The sequence below is a fragment of the Mirounga angustirostris genome, unplaced genomic scaffold, assembly GCF_029215605.1.
Source record: "Mirounga angustirostris isolate CCGP_5_RB_7025 unplaced genomic scaffold, mMirAng1.0.hap1 SCAF_10, whole genome shotgun sequence".
NCBI lineage: Eukaryota > Metazoa > Chordata > Mammalia > Carnivora > Phocidae > Mirounga > Mirounga angustirostris.
The window spans coordinates 109,377,900-109,393,184 of NW_026991718.1; the positions used below are offsets into that span (position 1 = coordinate 109,377,900).

At 47.7% G+C, this 15,285-nt stretch overlaps 1 protein-coding gene across 8 annotated transcripts in view; it reads right to left on the reverse strand.

Annotated features, from left to right (window-relative positions):
* The window catches only part of PTPRA (protein tyrosine phosphatase receptor type A), a 166,870-nt gene that overhangs the window by 4,872 nt on the left and 146,713 nt on the right, over nucleotides 1-15,285 (reverse strand). For all 8 annotated transcript variants that reach the window (XM_045885512.3, XM_045885508.3, XM_045885507.3 and 5 more), the window contains 4 exons: nucleotides 15,065-15,199; nucleotides 5,889-6,014; nucleotides 5,658-5,809; nucleotides 34-169 (listed from right to left, as the gene is read on the reverse strand). In XM_045885512.3, coding sequence (XP_045741468.1) covers nucleotides 34-169; nucleotides 5,658-5,809; nucleotides 5,889-6,014; nucleotides 15,065-15,199 — 549 coding nt within the window. The remainder of the gene's footprint in view (nucleotides 1-33; nucleotides 170-5,657; nucleotides 5,810-5,888; nucleotides 6,015-15,064; nucleotides 15,200-15,285) is intronic.

Here is a 15,285-nt window from a genome sequence, read left to right on the forward strand (position 1 = left end):
GGCTGTGGATGGGTGGTGGTGTGGGCAGCATACCAGTGTCTGGACCATGTGTGGCCTCTGTAGCCGCAGGCTCTTGACGGTCTGGAAGACATCCAAAATCCCCTCCGCTTTCACCCGTTCCAGGACTGTGCTTAGGGCACAGAAGGTCCCTGTCCGTCCTGCCCCTGCGCTGTAATAGAGCAGACACATCTGTTATAGCCCACTGGGCTGATAAGGTGAAGACAGTGTCAGTGAGCACATAAAGGCCGAGGTGGAGGTTGGGGCTCATGGGAAGGGCTGTCATCTAATGGAGATGCTGGGCTGGGGTGAGGGCAGGGGCCCATTTGCTCCTCTCCCCATAAGCCCCATGCTCACACTGCTCTGGGGAGGAAGGGGTACCCCTGCTGCCCCTTCTGTATGTTCCACTTTGGCTGCTGAGGGGCTCGCCTACAGGACAGTGATGAAGAACCTCACTGAGCCTTCACTGTCTACCTACAAATATTCCTGAATTGCCCTGATCTGCTGCTCACTCACGTTGGGATGCTAGTCTCTTTCCTTTCCTGATAAACCCTGCCCTTATGCAGAGAGAGAGAGAGAGAGAGAGAGAGAGAGAGAGTGTGTGCGTGTGTGTGTGTGCGCGCGCACACGCTGATTCTTTTCTATGCCTCTCATTTGCTTCCTAAGTCCCAGGAATCCAGACTCTGACTCTGACACTATCCACCCTGTTCAATGTCATCAGTTGATTCACCAGACCCTTACTGAGTGCCTGATGTGTGGCAGGGCTGTGGTGGGGAACAACACCCCCAGACAATAAAATATGTAGTGTGGGAAGGAAAAAGAGGAATAGGGGTTCTAGGCAGGGTGGTCAAGGAAGGTTCTCTAATAGGGTGTCACATGAGCAGAGACCTGAAGGTGAGGGCAAGGCCCAATAGCTGTCTGGAGAGGAGTATCTCAGGCACAAGGCAGGATGTCTAGGTGCGGAAGCTCTGTAGCTGAATCTGACGGATGGAAGGACACGAAGGAAGAAAGGAGAGTAGTGGGTGAGGTCAGAGCCCTCAGGGAGAATGCCAATCCCCTGGTACACTTCCTGCCTGGCCTGGGTAAGAGCCCTCAGATCAAGTTGGGCCTTATGAGCTGTTGTTAGGATTCTTTTTTTTTTTTTTTAAAGATTTTATTTACTTATTTGTCAGAGATAGAGAACATAAGCAGGGGGAGCAGCAGGCAGAGCAGACTCAGCAGGCAGAGAGAGAAGCAGACTCCCCACTGAGCAAGGAGCCCGATGTGGGACTCGATCCCAGTACCCTGGGATCACGACCTGAACCAAAGGCAGTCACTTAACTGCCTGAGCCACCCAGGCGTCCCTGTTGTTAGGATGCTAAGTGATGTGGCCTGAAGTTTTTAGAAGAACCTCTCAGGCTGCTGTGTTGACACAGGGAAACACGTGAGGCCAGTATAACTCCTGGGAAGAGGAGGTGGTGGCTCAGACAGAGGGGTGCTGGTGGAGGGAGTGAGAAATACTTGATTCTGAAACCACTTTCCATGTAGAGCAAGGTCGAACATTACACGTGCATATCTGAGGAAATAAGGAGGAGAAGAGTATGGCTCCAAGGCCTCTCATCGGAGAGAGCTGGGGGACTGAAATGCCATTTACTGACTGGGGGAAGGCTGGGCAAAGAGCAGACTTAGGAAGGAAGACGAGAAGTTCTGATCCGGACCTGAAAATGCCAAAACTGAAGATGCCAAAGTGGAAATGTTGAGTAGGTAACTAGACACATAAATCTGGAGTTTAGGGAGAGGTTGACCTGGTGATAATGACACAGGAGTTGGTACGAAAGCCAGGAGACAAGACGGGCTGCCTGGGGGAGTGGCTATTAGTCAACAATGAGGTCCATCTGGGCCCTGGACCACAGATGGAGAGGAATCAGCCAGTGAGGACATAAACCAGGAGAGAAGCCATGTTGAAAGCATTCCACAGAGAAGCGACTGGTTAACTGTGTTGGATACTGATGAAGGTCAAGGGTAAGGAGACAGAAGGATCTCTGGACGCAGCAATGTGGAGGTCACAGGTAGCCCTCACAGGGGCAGTTGCAATGGAGTGTGGAGGGGAGAGGTTAACCAGAATGGGCTCAAGAGAGAATGGGAAGAGAGGAACTGGGGAGTTAGTCTGGACAAATCTTTCTTGAGAAACTTTACTATTAAGGAAAACAGAGAAATAGAGGGGTACCTGGAGGGGAATGAGAGGTAAGAGTTTTTAAAATATTAAGACGGGAGAAATTATAGCCCATTTGCATGAAGATGGTAGTTATCCAGAGGAAAACCTGATGATGTAGGATAGTGAAGTCAGGTCCCTGAGGAGACAAAAGGGGATGGAATTGATATCCAAGTGGAGGGTGACTGTGGCAGACAGGCCCTACCATGGCACCCCAGATCCCTGCCTCTTGGTGCTCATGCCCTTATGCAATCTCTTCCCCATGAGTGTGGGTGGGATGTGTGTGTGCTTCTAACCAACAGACAGTAGCAAGGGGGATGAGATGTATGTAACTACACGTATGTGGTTATGCTACATGGGATCATAAAGACTGTCTCGAAAGGAGACACTCTCTTGCTGGCTTAGAAGAGGTAGCAGCCACACTGGGAAGGTCCACGTGGCAAGGAACTTCAGCCCAGCAGCCTGCAGGGGACTGAATGCTACCAAAAACCAAGTGAGCTTAGAAATGGATCCTTCCTGGGGCGCGTGGGTGGCCCAGTTGGTTAAGCGTCTGTCTTCAGCTCAGGTCGTGATCCCAGGGTCCTGGGATGGAGCCCCACATCGGGTTCCCTGCTCAGTGGGGAGTATGCTTCTCCCTCTCCCACTCCCTCTGCTTGTGTTCTCTCTCTTGCTTTCTCAAAAAAAAAAAAAAAAAAAAAGAAATGGATCCTTCCCATTCGAGCCTCAGATGGGACCACAGCCCTGGCTAACACCTTGACTGGAGTCTTGTGAGACCCTGAAGCGCAGGACTCACCTAAGATGTGCTCAGATTTCTGACCACAGAGACTGTGAGATAAATGTGTTGTTTTAAGATGCTACGTTTGTGGTAATATTATTACACACCAATAGATGATTAATGCAACTGGCTTCAGAGAGAGGTCAGACAACTCATTCACTGAACAGGAGGGATGCAGGGTCCACAGCACCAATGCCGGGAGACAGGCAGCTATGTGCTGGGAGCACACAGAAGTTCTGATTGCTTCTCCTTTCTTACAAACAGAAAACACCGTCCTCTCTCAAATACGAGGACAGAAGAGGTGCTGATGGTATCTAGGTTTGAGAGGAGGTGTGAAATAATCATCTAGGACAAAGGCTGGCAAGCTGTTCTGTAAAGGGCCAGACAGGAAATATCCTGGGTGTTGCTGAGAAGAGACAAAATCCGTTCTAACTGTACAACTCTGACTTCCTGTGTGCTGAGCAGCAGTGTGAGGCACGGAGAGCTCCACGTCTGGTCTCAATTCTGTTGCTGGAGCATGAGAGCAGCAGATACACACACAGACGGGCACAGCTGTGTTCCAATAAAACCTCATATACAGACACCAAAATGTGAATTTCACGCCATCTTCATGTCATGAAATAGTCTTTTGATTTTTAAAAAACCATTTAAAAATGTAAAAACAGGGGACACCTGGGTGGCAGTCGGTTAAGTGGCTGCCTTTGGCTCAGGTCATGAGCCCGGGGTCCTGGGATCCAGTCCTGCACTGGGCTCTCTCTCTGCCTGCCATTCCCCCTGCTGTTCTCTCTCTGGCAAATAAATAAATAAATAAAATCTTAAAAATATAAAAATAGTTCTTAGCTTGCAGACCCACAGAAAACCAGGTGGTAGGCCAGATTTGGCACTGCACCCTAGTATGTCCAGCCGTGGTCTGGAAGAGTGGAAGGTGCAGAAGGATAGCAAGGCAGCAGTAAGGGCCAACCATGAAGTCAGTGGTCAGGAATGTAAACTGAAGCCTGTAACCCGATGCTTCTCTTCAGCCACACTCAGCAGCCCAGTGCAGATGCAGGCTAGCTAGAGAATCTGGGGTTTGCCAAGAAAGGGTGACCAAGGGAAAGAAAAAAGTGTAGGGAAGGAAATACTTATCTGGGCAGTCCAAGGAATCTTTTCGTAGATTTTTAGTTTAATTTTTTTTTTAAAGTAATCTCTACCCCCAATGTGGGTCTCAAACTGACAACCCCGAGTTCAAGAGTTGAGTGTTCTACTGCCTGAGCCAGACAGGTGCACCACCAAGGAATTCTTTTAATTTTGCCAATCCAATGGGCACAAAGCACACTGCATTGTTTTCATTCTCATTTCTCAGAATATTACTAGTAAAGTATAGCACCTTTTTGTGTTCACTGTCCATTTGTATTAGTTGGTACACTTTGTCACTTTTTTAAGATATTTTTTAAATGCTTTATTTTTGTACAGGCAATAAATTATCATAGTTCAAATTTCAAAACAATCCCAAACAAGAAAAGGTTTCCTTCCTACTCCATTTCTTCGCCTTCAGATGCACTCCTGGGAAAGCACCAATGTCCTTGGGTCCTTGCCTGTCCTTCCAGAGATATTTTTAGGCATATACCAACAGAAACATTATGTTCTGTTTTTTAAAAGTCTTTTATTTATTTAAATGATCTCTACACCCCACATAGAGCTTGAACTCACAACCCCAAGATCAAGAGTCGCACATTTCATCCACTGAGCCAGCCAGGCGCCCCCCAACAGAAACACATGTTTTTTCTCTATCTCCCATTTGCTTTTGTTCACAAAGCAATACATCTAGAGTATTAACCCACACCCAGTATATAAGCAGACTCATTAATTTTTGTAGCTCTGTAGCATGAGATCCATAAACATGGCTTATTGAGTCAGCCCCCTATTAATATGTTTAGATAATTTATAATCTTTCACTATTATAAGTAGTACTTCGATAGTGGTGACTATTTCCTTTTGGCCAGTTGATGCACATTTACTGGATACATTCCTAGAAGTTCCTTTGCTTATTTTTCTGTTTTTAAAACCAATTTGCAGTGATTTATGATATACTCTTCCTTCTAAGAATTTTTTTCCCCCAAATTATAATAGCAATACAAGCTCATGGTAAGTTTTTTCCCCCTAAAATGCAATCTCAAACAACACGCCCCCCAAAATTCACCTTTGCTCCCCAAACGAGTCCCCTTATCATCTTTCTTCTGTCAGTGACAGCAACCATTACCAGTAACCCTGATTTAAACTCGGGATACACCCTACAGCCTTGATTCCTCTTCTCTTTCACATCTATGTTTTCAGTCTTGCTCATTTTTCTTCAAATTCTTCTCAAAATAGTTGCCCTTTTCTCTTTTCCTGTGTTTCTTAAGGAGGCCAGACCCTCACCCCCACAGTGTCCAACCAGTCTCTCCACTGTCAGTCTCCTCTGCTGCTCGCCCCTACCCCATCACTATCCCAAATGCTCCCCTGCCCGATATTCTAATGTCACTGGTTCCCTAGCACTTAATGCGAAGTTTGACCACCACAACCCTCTCCCATTATCTGGCCCTGTGCTGGCCACCAAACTCGACTGCCAGGTGCTGCTCCCCAGTGGCCTGCTTTTGTCTGGCTTTCCCCACTGTCGCTCCCCCTGCCTGCCTCTTATGGCCTCCCCTTCCCCCCGAGGGCTGGGGAGAGCGGTACCTGCAGTGCACGGTGATGGGGTGGTTCCCCGACTGCTGTTGCTGCTTCTGCACGGCCGCGATGATGCTGATCATGCCCTTCCCGTCGCTGGGGATGCCCACTTCAGGCCAGCCGTGGAAGTGGAACTGCCGGATCTGCCGGCCTTTGTTCTCCTTTGGAAGAAGGGCGATCAGAGATGTGGGGCGGTCTGGCTTTTCCCTGCGGGAGAAGCCGCACCCCCAGCCACCTTACCCTGGTGTTGGTGACCAGGAGGTCTCTGACAGTGTAGCTCTCACATTCCTCCTCTTTCTTCAGCTCCACTGTGATGTCTCCATAGGACACCACTCCATCAGAGGGCCAGTACTGGGCACATTTCTCCTGGAGGGACAAATGGGAGAGGGGAGGGGCTTGGAATATCACGTATGGTAGAGGCGGGGCTGTCCTTCGAGCCTCCTGCTCCCCTCTGACGGTAGGCACCTCTTACAGGACACCTTCATATCCAAGGTATCAAAAACCCAGAGTGTCATTACGTTACTTAATGTCACTCCAATTCACTTCACTAGGATCCTCACTAGCACGTCTACAGCTGACCCTTGAACAACATGGATTTGAACTGCGTGGGCCCACTTATACACACTCTTCTGGATAAATACAGTACAGTAGTATAAATGTATTTTCTCTTCCTTACGATTTTCTTAATGACATTTTCTTTTCTCTAGTTTACTTTATTGTAAGAACACAGTATATCATACATAAAACATGTAAAATATGTGCTGTTAGTGTCATTGATCAATCTTCAGGTCAGCAGTAGACAATTAATTATTTTTAAAAAAGATTTTATTTATTTGACAGAGAAAGACACAGCAAGAGAGGGAACACAAGCAAGGGGAGTGGGAGAGGGAGAAGCAGGCTTTCCTGCTGAGCAGGGAGCCCGATGCGGGGGCTCAATCCCAGGATCCTGGGATCATGACCTGAGCCGAAGGCAGACGCTTAACGACTGAGCCACCCAGGAGCCACAGTTAATTACATTTTGGTAAGTCAAAAGTTATACACAAATTTTCTTTAAAGATGTTATTTATTTGAGAGAGGGAGAACACACGTAGAGGGCGTGGGAGAGGGAGAAGCAGACTCCCCACTGGGCAACGAGCCTGACGCGGGACTCAATCCCAGGACCCTGGGATCATGACCCGAGCCGAAGGCAGTCGCTTAACCGACTAAACCACCCAGGCGCCCCTACATGGACTTTTTTTTTTTTAACTGAAGTATAGTTGACACACAATGTTACATGCGTTTCAGGTGTACAATACAGTAACTCCGCAAGTCTATACATTATACTATGCTCACCACCAGCTTAGCTACCATCATGTGTCACCACAGAACACTATTACCATACCACTGACTATATTCCCTACGCTGCAGCTTTCATCCCTGTGATATATGCAGATTTGTAACTGTACAAGATAGAAAGAGGGGGCTGGCGGTCAGTGCCCCTAGCCCCTGTGTTGCTCAAGAGTCAACTGTATATTTAAAAACTTAATTCCTGTACTGACATAATCACTTAACCTTTCGTGTTACTTATCTACAGTCTAAGTTGCCACACATGACAAGATCTCTGAAGAGCTCTGACCATCACCTCAGCTACGCAAAACATTTAATGGCATGGTGGAAAGAGAGGAATGTCTTTGCTCCAATTCCTTTTCTCCCCTCCTTTGCCCCCTTGGGGTGTTTCTACCTCGTAGAGATGCTTACATATGTCAGATAGCTAATCCAGAAAAACTGAACCCCACTGACATGCCAGCCGGCTGTGGTGCTTCACTAGAGCTCAGGCCACTGCATCCTTCCATCCCTTTCCTCTTGGTCCTCTGAATCTGCAGTGGCACCCCCATTTCTGTCCTTGTGAGTGAGTAGGAGATGGGTTACGGCCTGTCTTTGCTGGCATCTGGCTCAATTTCCTCCACAGCTATTTGTGGGCGGGGGCTGCCTCTGTTCACCTTTGTCTCCGCACGCCTCGCATGCTGCCTGCATGTGCTAGGCTCTCAGTAGCTGCTCAATGAATTTGTTCCATGTTTGCAGAACAAGTCAGGCTACACATACGCAAATAAAACAATACAGTTATACTGTCCTTTTCTTTGGAGCATTTTGGGGAAGACCTTAAATATCTCACTACTGGTAATTTTAAAATCCTCAACCGTAAATGTACTTCACATTCACTGGGAAAACTATGAAAAGTGGAAAAATAAGAATCACGGACAGTCTCTTAGTCCAAATAAAATCATTAAAGGTCCATTTTAGTGACTCTTCTTGCTTTTCATATGTGTGATCATTCATTACCCCCTTTATAAATGACACTGAGCTCATTTTAAAACACAGACTTATCAAAGTGGTGGATCAGGGAACTCTCACAGACCAGTCTTTTCTACGTATACCCACTTGGGAGTCCTGGGGATACTGTGAGGGTTGGGGCTCTGGGCCCTCTCCTTAGCTAGAACAGCTTTAAAAAAATTCTAATTAAGGCTCTTCAACAGAGATTATGTTGGCTTTTACGGCACTGGTGGGTGGAATGAATTTTGCTACCACAGCTCCCTCCCAACACTGACCTCACACAGTTTGCCAGCCAGGACTGAAGACTGGGACTTTAAAACCATTGTACGAGTGCTGAGATTCAAATGGGCTTGAGAGAAATGGAGTGTATGAGCTAGAATCACACTATGACTAGAAAAACAAACAGTATAGTCCCCTATTTGATGGCTTTCAGATATCTGAGACCCTAGTTTTGGAGGTGAGGCACAACAAAGAAAAGGGGCCAAATGGAAGGCCATCAGGGATAAAGTTAGGGAACTATTAAGAGAGTCCTCTCTTAAAACTGTGGACAAGGAGTCAGTCAACAGTAAAAGCAAACGGGGAGCCTGCTGTGTGGCTACTCTAATGGGGACAACTCCCCAAGGTGATTACACGTGGTTGGGACCGACCAACCAAGAGGTTAGATCAATGCCGTAGAGTGAGTTTCAAGGTGACACAGTTTTGTAGGTGAAGAGGTAAGGAGACAAGCCTGGTAAACTTATGGCTTTATAAAGTTTATAAAGTTACTTTATAAACTTATTTAAAAAAAACTTTTTTTAAGGTTATTTATTTATTTAAGGGGGAGAGAGAGAGAGTGAGAGAGAGCTAGCGAGCACACGAGCAGGAGGGAGGAAGCAGAGGGAGAGGGAGAAGCAGGCTCTCTGCTGAGCAGGGAGCCTGACGTGGGGCTCTATCTCAGGACTTTGAACTCATGACCTGAGCTGAAGGCAGACACTTAACCAACTGAGCACCCAGGCACCCCAGGATTAGGGTTTAAGGGATGATAATACAGAGAAGCCACACAAGACAATTACAGATGTTGGACCAATGGCAGCAACTCATTACACTCAGCCAGGTGAAGGTTACAGGGTTTATTTAATTTAGCTCTCTGAGTGGGCACAATACAGAGGAAGCAGGCTGGACTTAAAAACAAAGCCAGCTATTTAAGAGAAAAAGGCAACAACTGAGGGAAATGGCAGTCCAGAGGTGCCTCTCATGGCTGTGGGGAGGCCGATGGCAGAAAGAGTGGGGCCAAAGGCAACAACACTAGTTCAGGAGGCTGAGTTAAGCTGCTGGAAGGCGAGGTTTTGGAATACCCAACAAGAGCCGCTTCAGTTTAGAGACCTATTGGGGTGACCTTCTTCTAGGCCAAAGGAGAGGAACCCCCTTCCTTAAGAGGCAGAACGTGGGCCTGAGGAATCCAGAGCAGGGGCCAGCAGTGGCCTGGGGATCCTGCTGAGGAGGGAGATGTGAGAGCACAGAGCTGGAGACCAGGCCTGTGCAGAACACAAAGCAGTGACAAAACGGGACCCTCCTGTCAAGGAGTAGGCTGTGACCCATCTCAGAAGCCATGCTCCACTTAGCAGCTAGATGGCAGAAGGAACGAGGGGAAATGGAAACTAGGAGATTTATTTATTTTTATTTTTTAAAGATTTTATTTATTTGAGAGAGAGAGAGAGAGAGTGCGCGCACAAGCAGGGGGAGTGGCAGGCAGCGGCAAAGGGAGCCTGATGCGGGACTCGATCCCAGGACCCTGGGATCATGACCTGAGCTGAAGGCAGTTGCTTAACCAACTGAGCCACCCAGGCACCTGGAAACTAGGAGATTTAAATTAAGCAGGTGAAACTGTGAGAAAGAAGGACCCAATTCAAGTCTTAGGACTAGATGTCAACATGAAAGGCTCCTAAATTTTGTATGCTGGGTAGATTTTCCCTCACAATCTCAGGAAGCCCAAAGAGGATTTTAAGGAGTGACCACAGTTAGAATTCTATTTTCGAAATGATCTCTGGCTGCTGGGTGAAGAAGTGACTAAAAGTGGGTGGGAGTGGAAGTTGGTAGATGGGCTGTCAGGCTAACTGCAGTGGCGCAGGTGAGTGGACAATGGTTTTGAGTAGGGGTCTGTAGCTGTGCCGGAGAGAGGTGGACATGCTCAGCATATGTCAGATCTCACGGATGTGGGAAGGGAGGAGGATGTGGGGACCGAGGAAAGGGGAGTGATGAAGGTAACTACTAGACTTCTGCCATGAACAACTGGGCAGAAGGCAGGACCACTTACCGAGATGGTTAAGAGTTGGGCAGACTAGTACAGGAAGGAGGAAATCATGTTTCATCTGGGCCAGGTGGAGTTTGAGATCCTTAACAGTCATGTGAAGATAACCAGTGGGCACATGGATACACTAGTCCACAACTGGGAAGTGGGGGCTGGGTTAGAGACACAGATTTGGGGACCTCTGGCGTATAAATAGCATTCTAAGCCGCAGGACTAGATGAGGTCCTCAAGGGATAGTGTGTTAAACAACAGAGGGTTAAGGCCTGAGTCAGGACACTTCAATGATTAGAGGTCACACAGAGGAGGAGGAGGTGGTCACAAAGAAAACAAAAGTTGCTGCCAGGCCAGTGAGGGGTTGATATCATGCAGTTCAAGAGAAGAAAATGTTCTGAGGAGGAAGGAGGCGTTCAGTATTTCTGATGCTGCTATAAAACGACCAAAAAGACAAGAGAAAAGAAAGGCCTTTGGAATGGCAAGATGGCAGTCACCACTGATCCTGACTCCAGTACTCCCAGAAGGAACAGGGTGAGGAGAGAACTTGAAGGAAGAAAGCCAACTCTTCAAAGGAGTTGTGCTGGGATAGAAAGGGTGCAGAGAATGGGATACAGAGAGAAGGAACTGAGGGACAGGAGAGAGATGTTTGTTTTGTGAAGACAGGAACGCAACAAGGCACAGGCTGGCTCGGGTAACACAGCAGAGAGGAACTACTGATGGAGGTGAGGGAGAAGGACCGCCTGAGAAGGCAGGAGGCAGTGCGCAGGCACACTGGACAGGTGGACTGAGAGGCGAAGGAACCCCCTCCCACTGCAAGCGGAGATGTGAGAGAATGGGTACGGATCGGAGGAGGCTGGTTGCTTGAAGGAGGGAAGATGAGTGTGTTCTCATCTGATTTCTGAAGAGAAGACTGAGCCAGGTTGTGAGATAAGGTGCCAAGAAAATAAAAGACTGGGAGGGAATAACGGATGTTAGCAAGGAAAGGATTATAATAATGACAAGTCCTAAAAACTCTAAAGAGAGTAAGGAGGAAGGTGAGAACACAAAGGGAGTCAGGGGCTGAGGAAGTGGAGGAGTCCATGGCTCTAAAAGAGGACTTCAACCACCTCCACTTTGACCTCAGTCTGTATTTTCTGATTAAGTTTTTCTCTCCAGCTTCTCTCTTAACTCAGGTAAAAGACCTGGCAGGCAGAGCATCTAGGGATGGGAACCGAAACTGCCCCTCAAGCAATGACGACTGCCCTGACCTCAGCAAGACCCCACATGACTGGACTGACCCCAAGACAGTGATCGACCTGACCATTCTGCCCACCTGCATGTACCCACTGACCTTTGTCCCACAACTTCCTTCTATGAACCTAGAACTATTCTCAGCACTTTGGACATAGTCTTTGGGACAGTAGTCCATGGTCTTTCCAGTGCTGGCCTCACTGAAATAAATTCCTCTTCTGTTTCGCCTCTACTGGGCTCTGCTTTTGGACTGTCAGTGGCAAGTGGCCAAACCTGGCCTGTTTGGGAGTCCTGGAGCTCTTGCACCCTTGGGCCCTGATCACAGCTCTAGAGACCTGGTGAAGATTAAAACTTACTGGAGTAAGAGGAGGGAAGTAGTGAGGTGAACAATCAGCAGACAGTAAGCAGGGCAGGATGCGGGGTGCCTGGTGCTGAGATCCCAAAGGCAGCGCAGATATGGGCAATGACTTGATTTGAGTGGGTGGCTGAGGGAACCGAGAGGCCGAAAGACCAAGGGTAAATGGATCACCTGCATGGATACTTATGCCTTCAGGAGCAGAAGCAGGCATAGGGGCCACCAAGGGGCAATAAGTCCAGTGTTAAAATCATCAGTAGCTGAGGATGGGAGACAAGAATAGTGCTCAAGTCCAGTAGCAGAATACTTGGGAACGGGGCTTTAATCTCAGATTTATGTTTTCAAGTTATGGATTCTAGATAATGATATCCCAAAGAAGGTGCAACAAAAGCTTTTGTGTCTTTTCTCCTGCTGCCTTTAACCTCCTCCTCCTGGACAGCACCCAGTGTCTTGCATGGTCTGAGGCTGACAAGAGTGATGAGGACACACAGCTTTGTGGCAGGTGCCTAATGCAGTCTCATTCTACTGACTCTGGTAAATGGAACACAACCTTGGGTTGGGCTGACCCCATGCAGAAACTGCTAGAACTGCTCTGCCCACTTGGATGAATGGTCCAACCTAAGCTATTGAGGAAGCAGGCTTTACTAAGCATGTTGGTGGATCCCTCTGGTTAAGATGGAGCCAGGGGGAAGGGAGAGAAACAGGGAGAAAAGAGGATTTTAAGTTTTAATTCTTTTGGGATTTTAATGTATATAAAATTGATAATTTAGGATTATGACTTTTTCCTTGGGACTTTAAAACCAGGTGTGGAGAGTGATGGTGTCATGTTGTGTAAATGTAGATACCTTTCACTGTATCATTTAGGCTTGTGAGACGGAACAGAAAGGGAAATCCTGTCTTAGGGGGTCAGAGAGGCCTTATAAAGAATGTCATTAATATCCTGTTCTGATTCAGTTCAGAAGCTTCTGAGGGCAAGAGCTGCTGCCTACCTCATGGGCCCTGCAGAGAGGCAATAAGGCATAGGAGGTAGAGGGGACTGCAGGCTTGACCAGTGGGTGGGAGACTGTGTATGTGCATGGCCCTTTTCCCCATCTCCACCCTTTACTCTCACTAGGTTTCCTTCAAGGACGGAAGAGCCTGATAATCTGATGGGACGAAGTTGGGATATTCACTGGGCCACATTTTATTGTATGGCAGCAGGCTGACAGATGATACTTGTGTTTGCCATCCCAGCACTTCTCCCTGCAATATGGTCCTGCTCATCATAGATCTGGAGGCGGGCAGTGTGGGGATAACTTCATGCAGGTCCATGGTTTATCTACACCTTCCATCTCAGCCTATTAGAGAGGGCCAGGAGACACGCACCTAGCTTCTGGTAACACAGTAGCTCACTGCCCAATCGCAGAGCCAGGAACTGTGCCCCAAACCTCTCACCTCATCAGTATTGTTATTTATTTATTTATTTATTTAAAAGAATTTTATTTACTTATTTGACAGAGAGAGACAAAGCGAGAGAAGGAACACAGCAGGGGGAGTGGGAGAGGGAGAAGCAGGCTTCCCTTGCATCAGGGAGCCCCATGTGGGGCTCGATCCCAAGACCCTGGGATCATGACCTGAGCCGAAGGCAGACGCTTAACGACTGAGCCACCCAGGTGCCCCATCAGGATTGTTATTAATGATAGATGAAGACCTATGAGGTATGTCTGTTGATTAGGGACATGATAGAAATCTGGAAAGAATAGCTAATGAGTCAAGTGATTAAAATTGAAAAAAAAAATCTTGACATACAGAACATCAGGGTGTGCAAATATGTATAAAGCTGTATCAAAGTTAAACTGTACAAGTACAGAATGGGGAAGGTGTAGCTAATAACAACTAACATAAAATATACTTAGTGATTTATTTTTAAATATTTTATTTATTTATTTGACAGACATAGCGAGAGCAGGAACACAAGCAGGGGGAGTGGGAGAGGGAGAAGCAGGCTTCCCCTCGAGTAGGGAGCCCGACGTGGGGCTCAATCCCAGGACCCTGGAACCATGACCTGAACTGAAGGCAGACGCTTAACACCTGAGCCACCCAGGCGCCCCTACTTAGTGATTTTTCAATTGGTTGTAAATTCAGTGAGTCATAAGTGGGTGCCATTCTTAATTCTTCACCCTGTCACCATGGCACCTCTTCACGATCTTTTGGGACAGACCCCTTGTCACCATCAGTGCCGAGTCCAGGCCATCAGCAGTACTGCCACAGTACTGCTTGCAGGGTGCTCGTTTCTAATCTGTCCTCCTCACTGAGCCAGAGGGACTTTAAAAAAAACACAAATCTGATATTGTCAAGGGCTCTTAAACTGCTCTATAAAGTCCAAACTCTTTACTACGGCTCAGAAAGACCTTTATCACCAGGCCCTTGCTGGCTTCTCCAGGCAACTTCTCTCTATTCTGATCCCTGTTAAGTCACACGCCAGGTATAAGGAAGCACCCGTTTACCGCGCTGGGCAACCACAACGGAGTGTTTAAGATCATAAACACTGTGTGAACACAGACTGCGCCACCCAGCGTACAGTGAGAGGTGGAGGCAGGAGGCAGGCAGAGAGTGACCCCTGAGATGGAAAGTGCTCAGTAGAGGCTGTGTGGTTGTGACTCAGGAACAGAAGTACGAGATTCTCTACACTGAGGGGGGCTGACCCAAGGGGGCCTCTAAGGTCCCTTACATTCTGACTTGCCAGACAATTCCATTTTTTAACTGACTTGAGGATGCTTTCTTTAAAAGATTTCCTTGTTACTGAATGTTAACTTATAAATTTCTTCTATTATTTCTCAGGCTCTACTGTTTTCTTTTCTGTAGTCTGCAAAGAGGCAACTCATCTTCCCACAGTCTTCTGGTTCATTTTTCTGACCTGGAAGGCAACCTCTTCTTAGGGACACTCAGGAGTTCCACATTAGATCCTTGGTCTGGCTCTGCATCCCTCATTTCACTAGCTCTGCCCTGTCTGGGAGGTGGGAGGAGGAGGTGCTGCACAAAGCTAGGCTCTGGGTAAACCGTATTCAGGAGAGAAGTAAGAGGCAGGAACGGTCTGGGGGCTCAGACCACACTGCTCTTTCAGTCCTAAGAAAAGCCCCGGATTGCTCAGATCAACTGCTCGGATACAGCTCTTTGGATAGTTTAAGCCAAACACAGCTCCCCTCCACCCCTTTTCCTGTGCTCTCTATCTCCCACAGCCCAGGATCTCATTGAGCTCACCTGGCCTCTCTCCTCCAGTTCTGTTAACATGACGATAGAGCAGGATTTCCACTCCCAGATCATTCGCCAGAAGTCTTCAATGGTGTGGAGAAGAGGACCCTGGCTGGCGATGTATGAGTCCTTCTGTCGGTAGCCCTGTAGAGGCCAGGTCGGTGGGAGGAGTAAGGTGGTTTAATCAGGGAGGGGCTAGCGAAGACAGGTCACTAGGATGGGATGGGGCT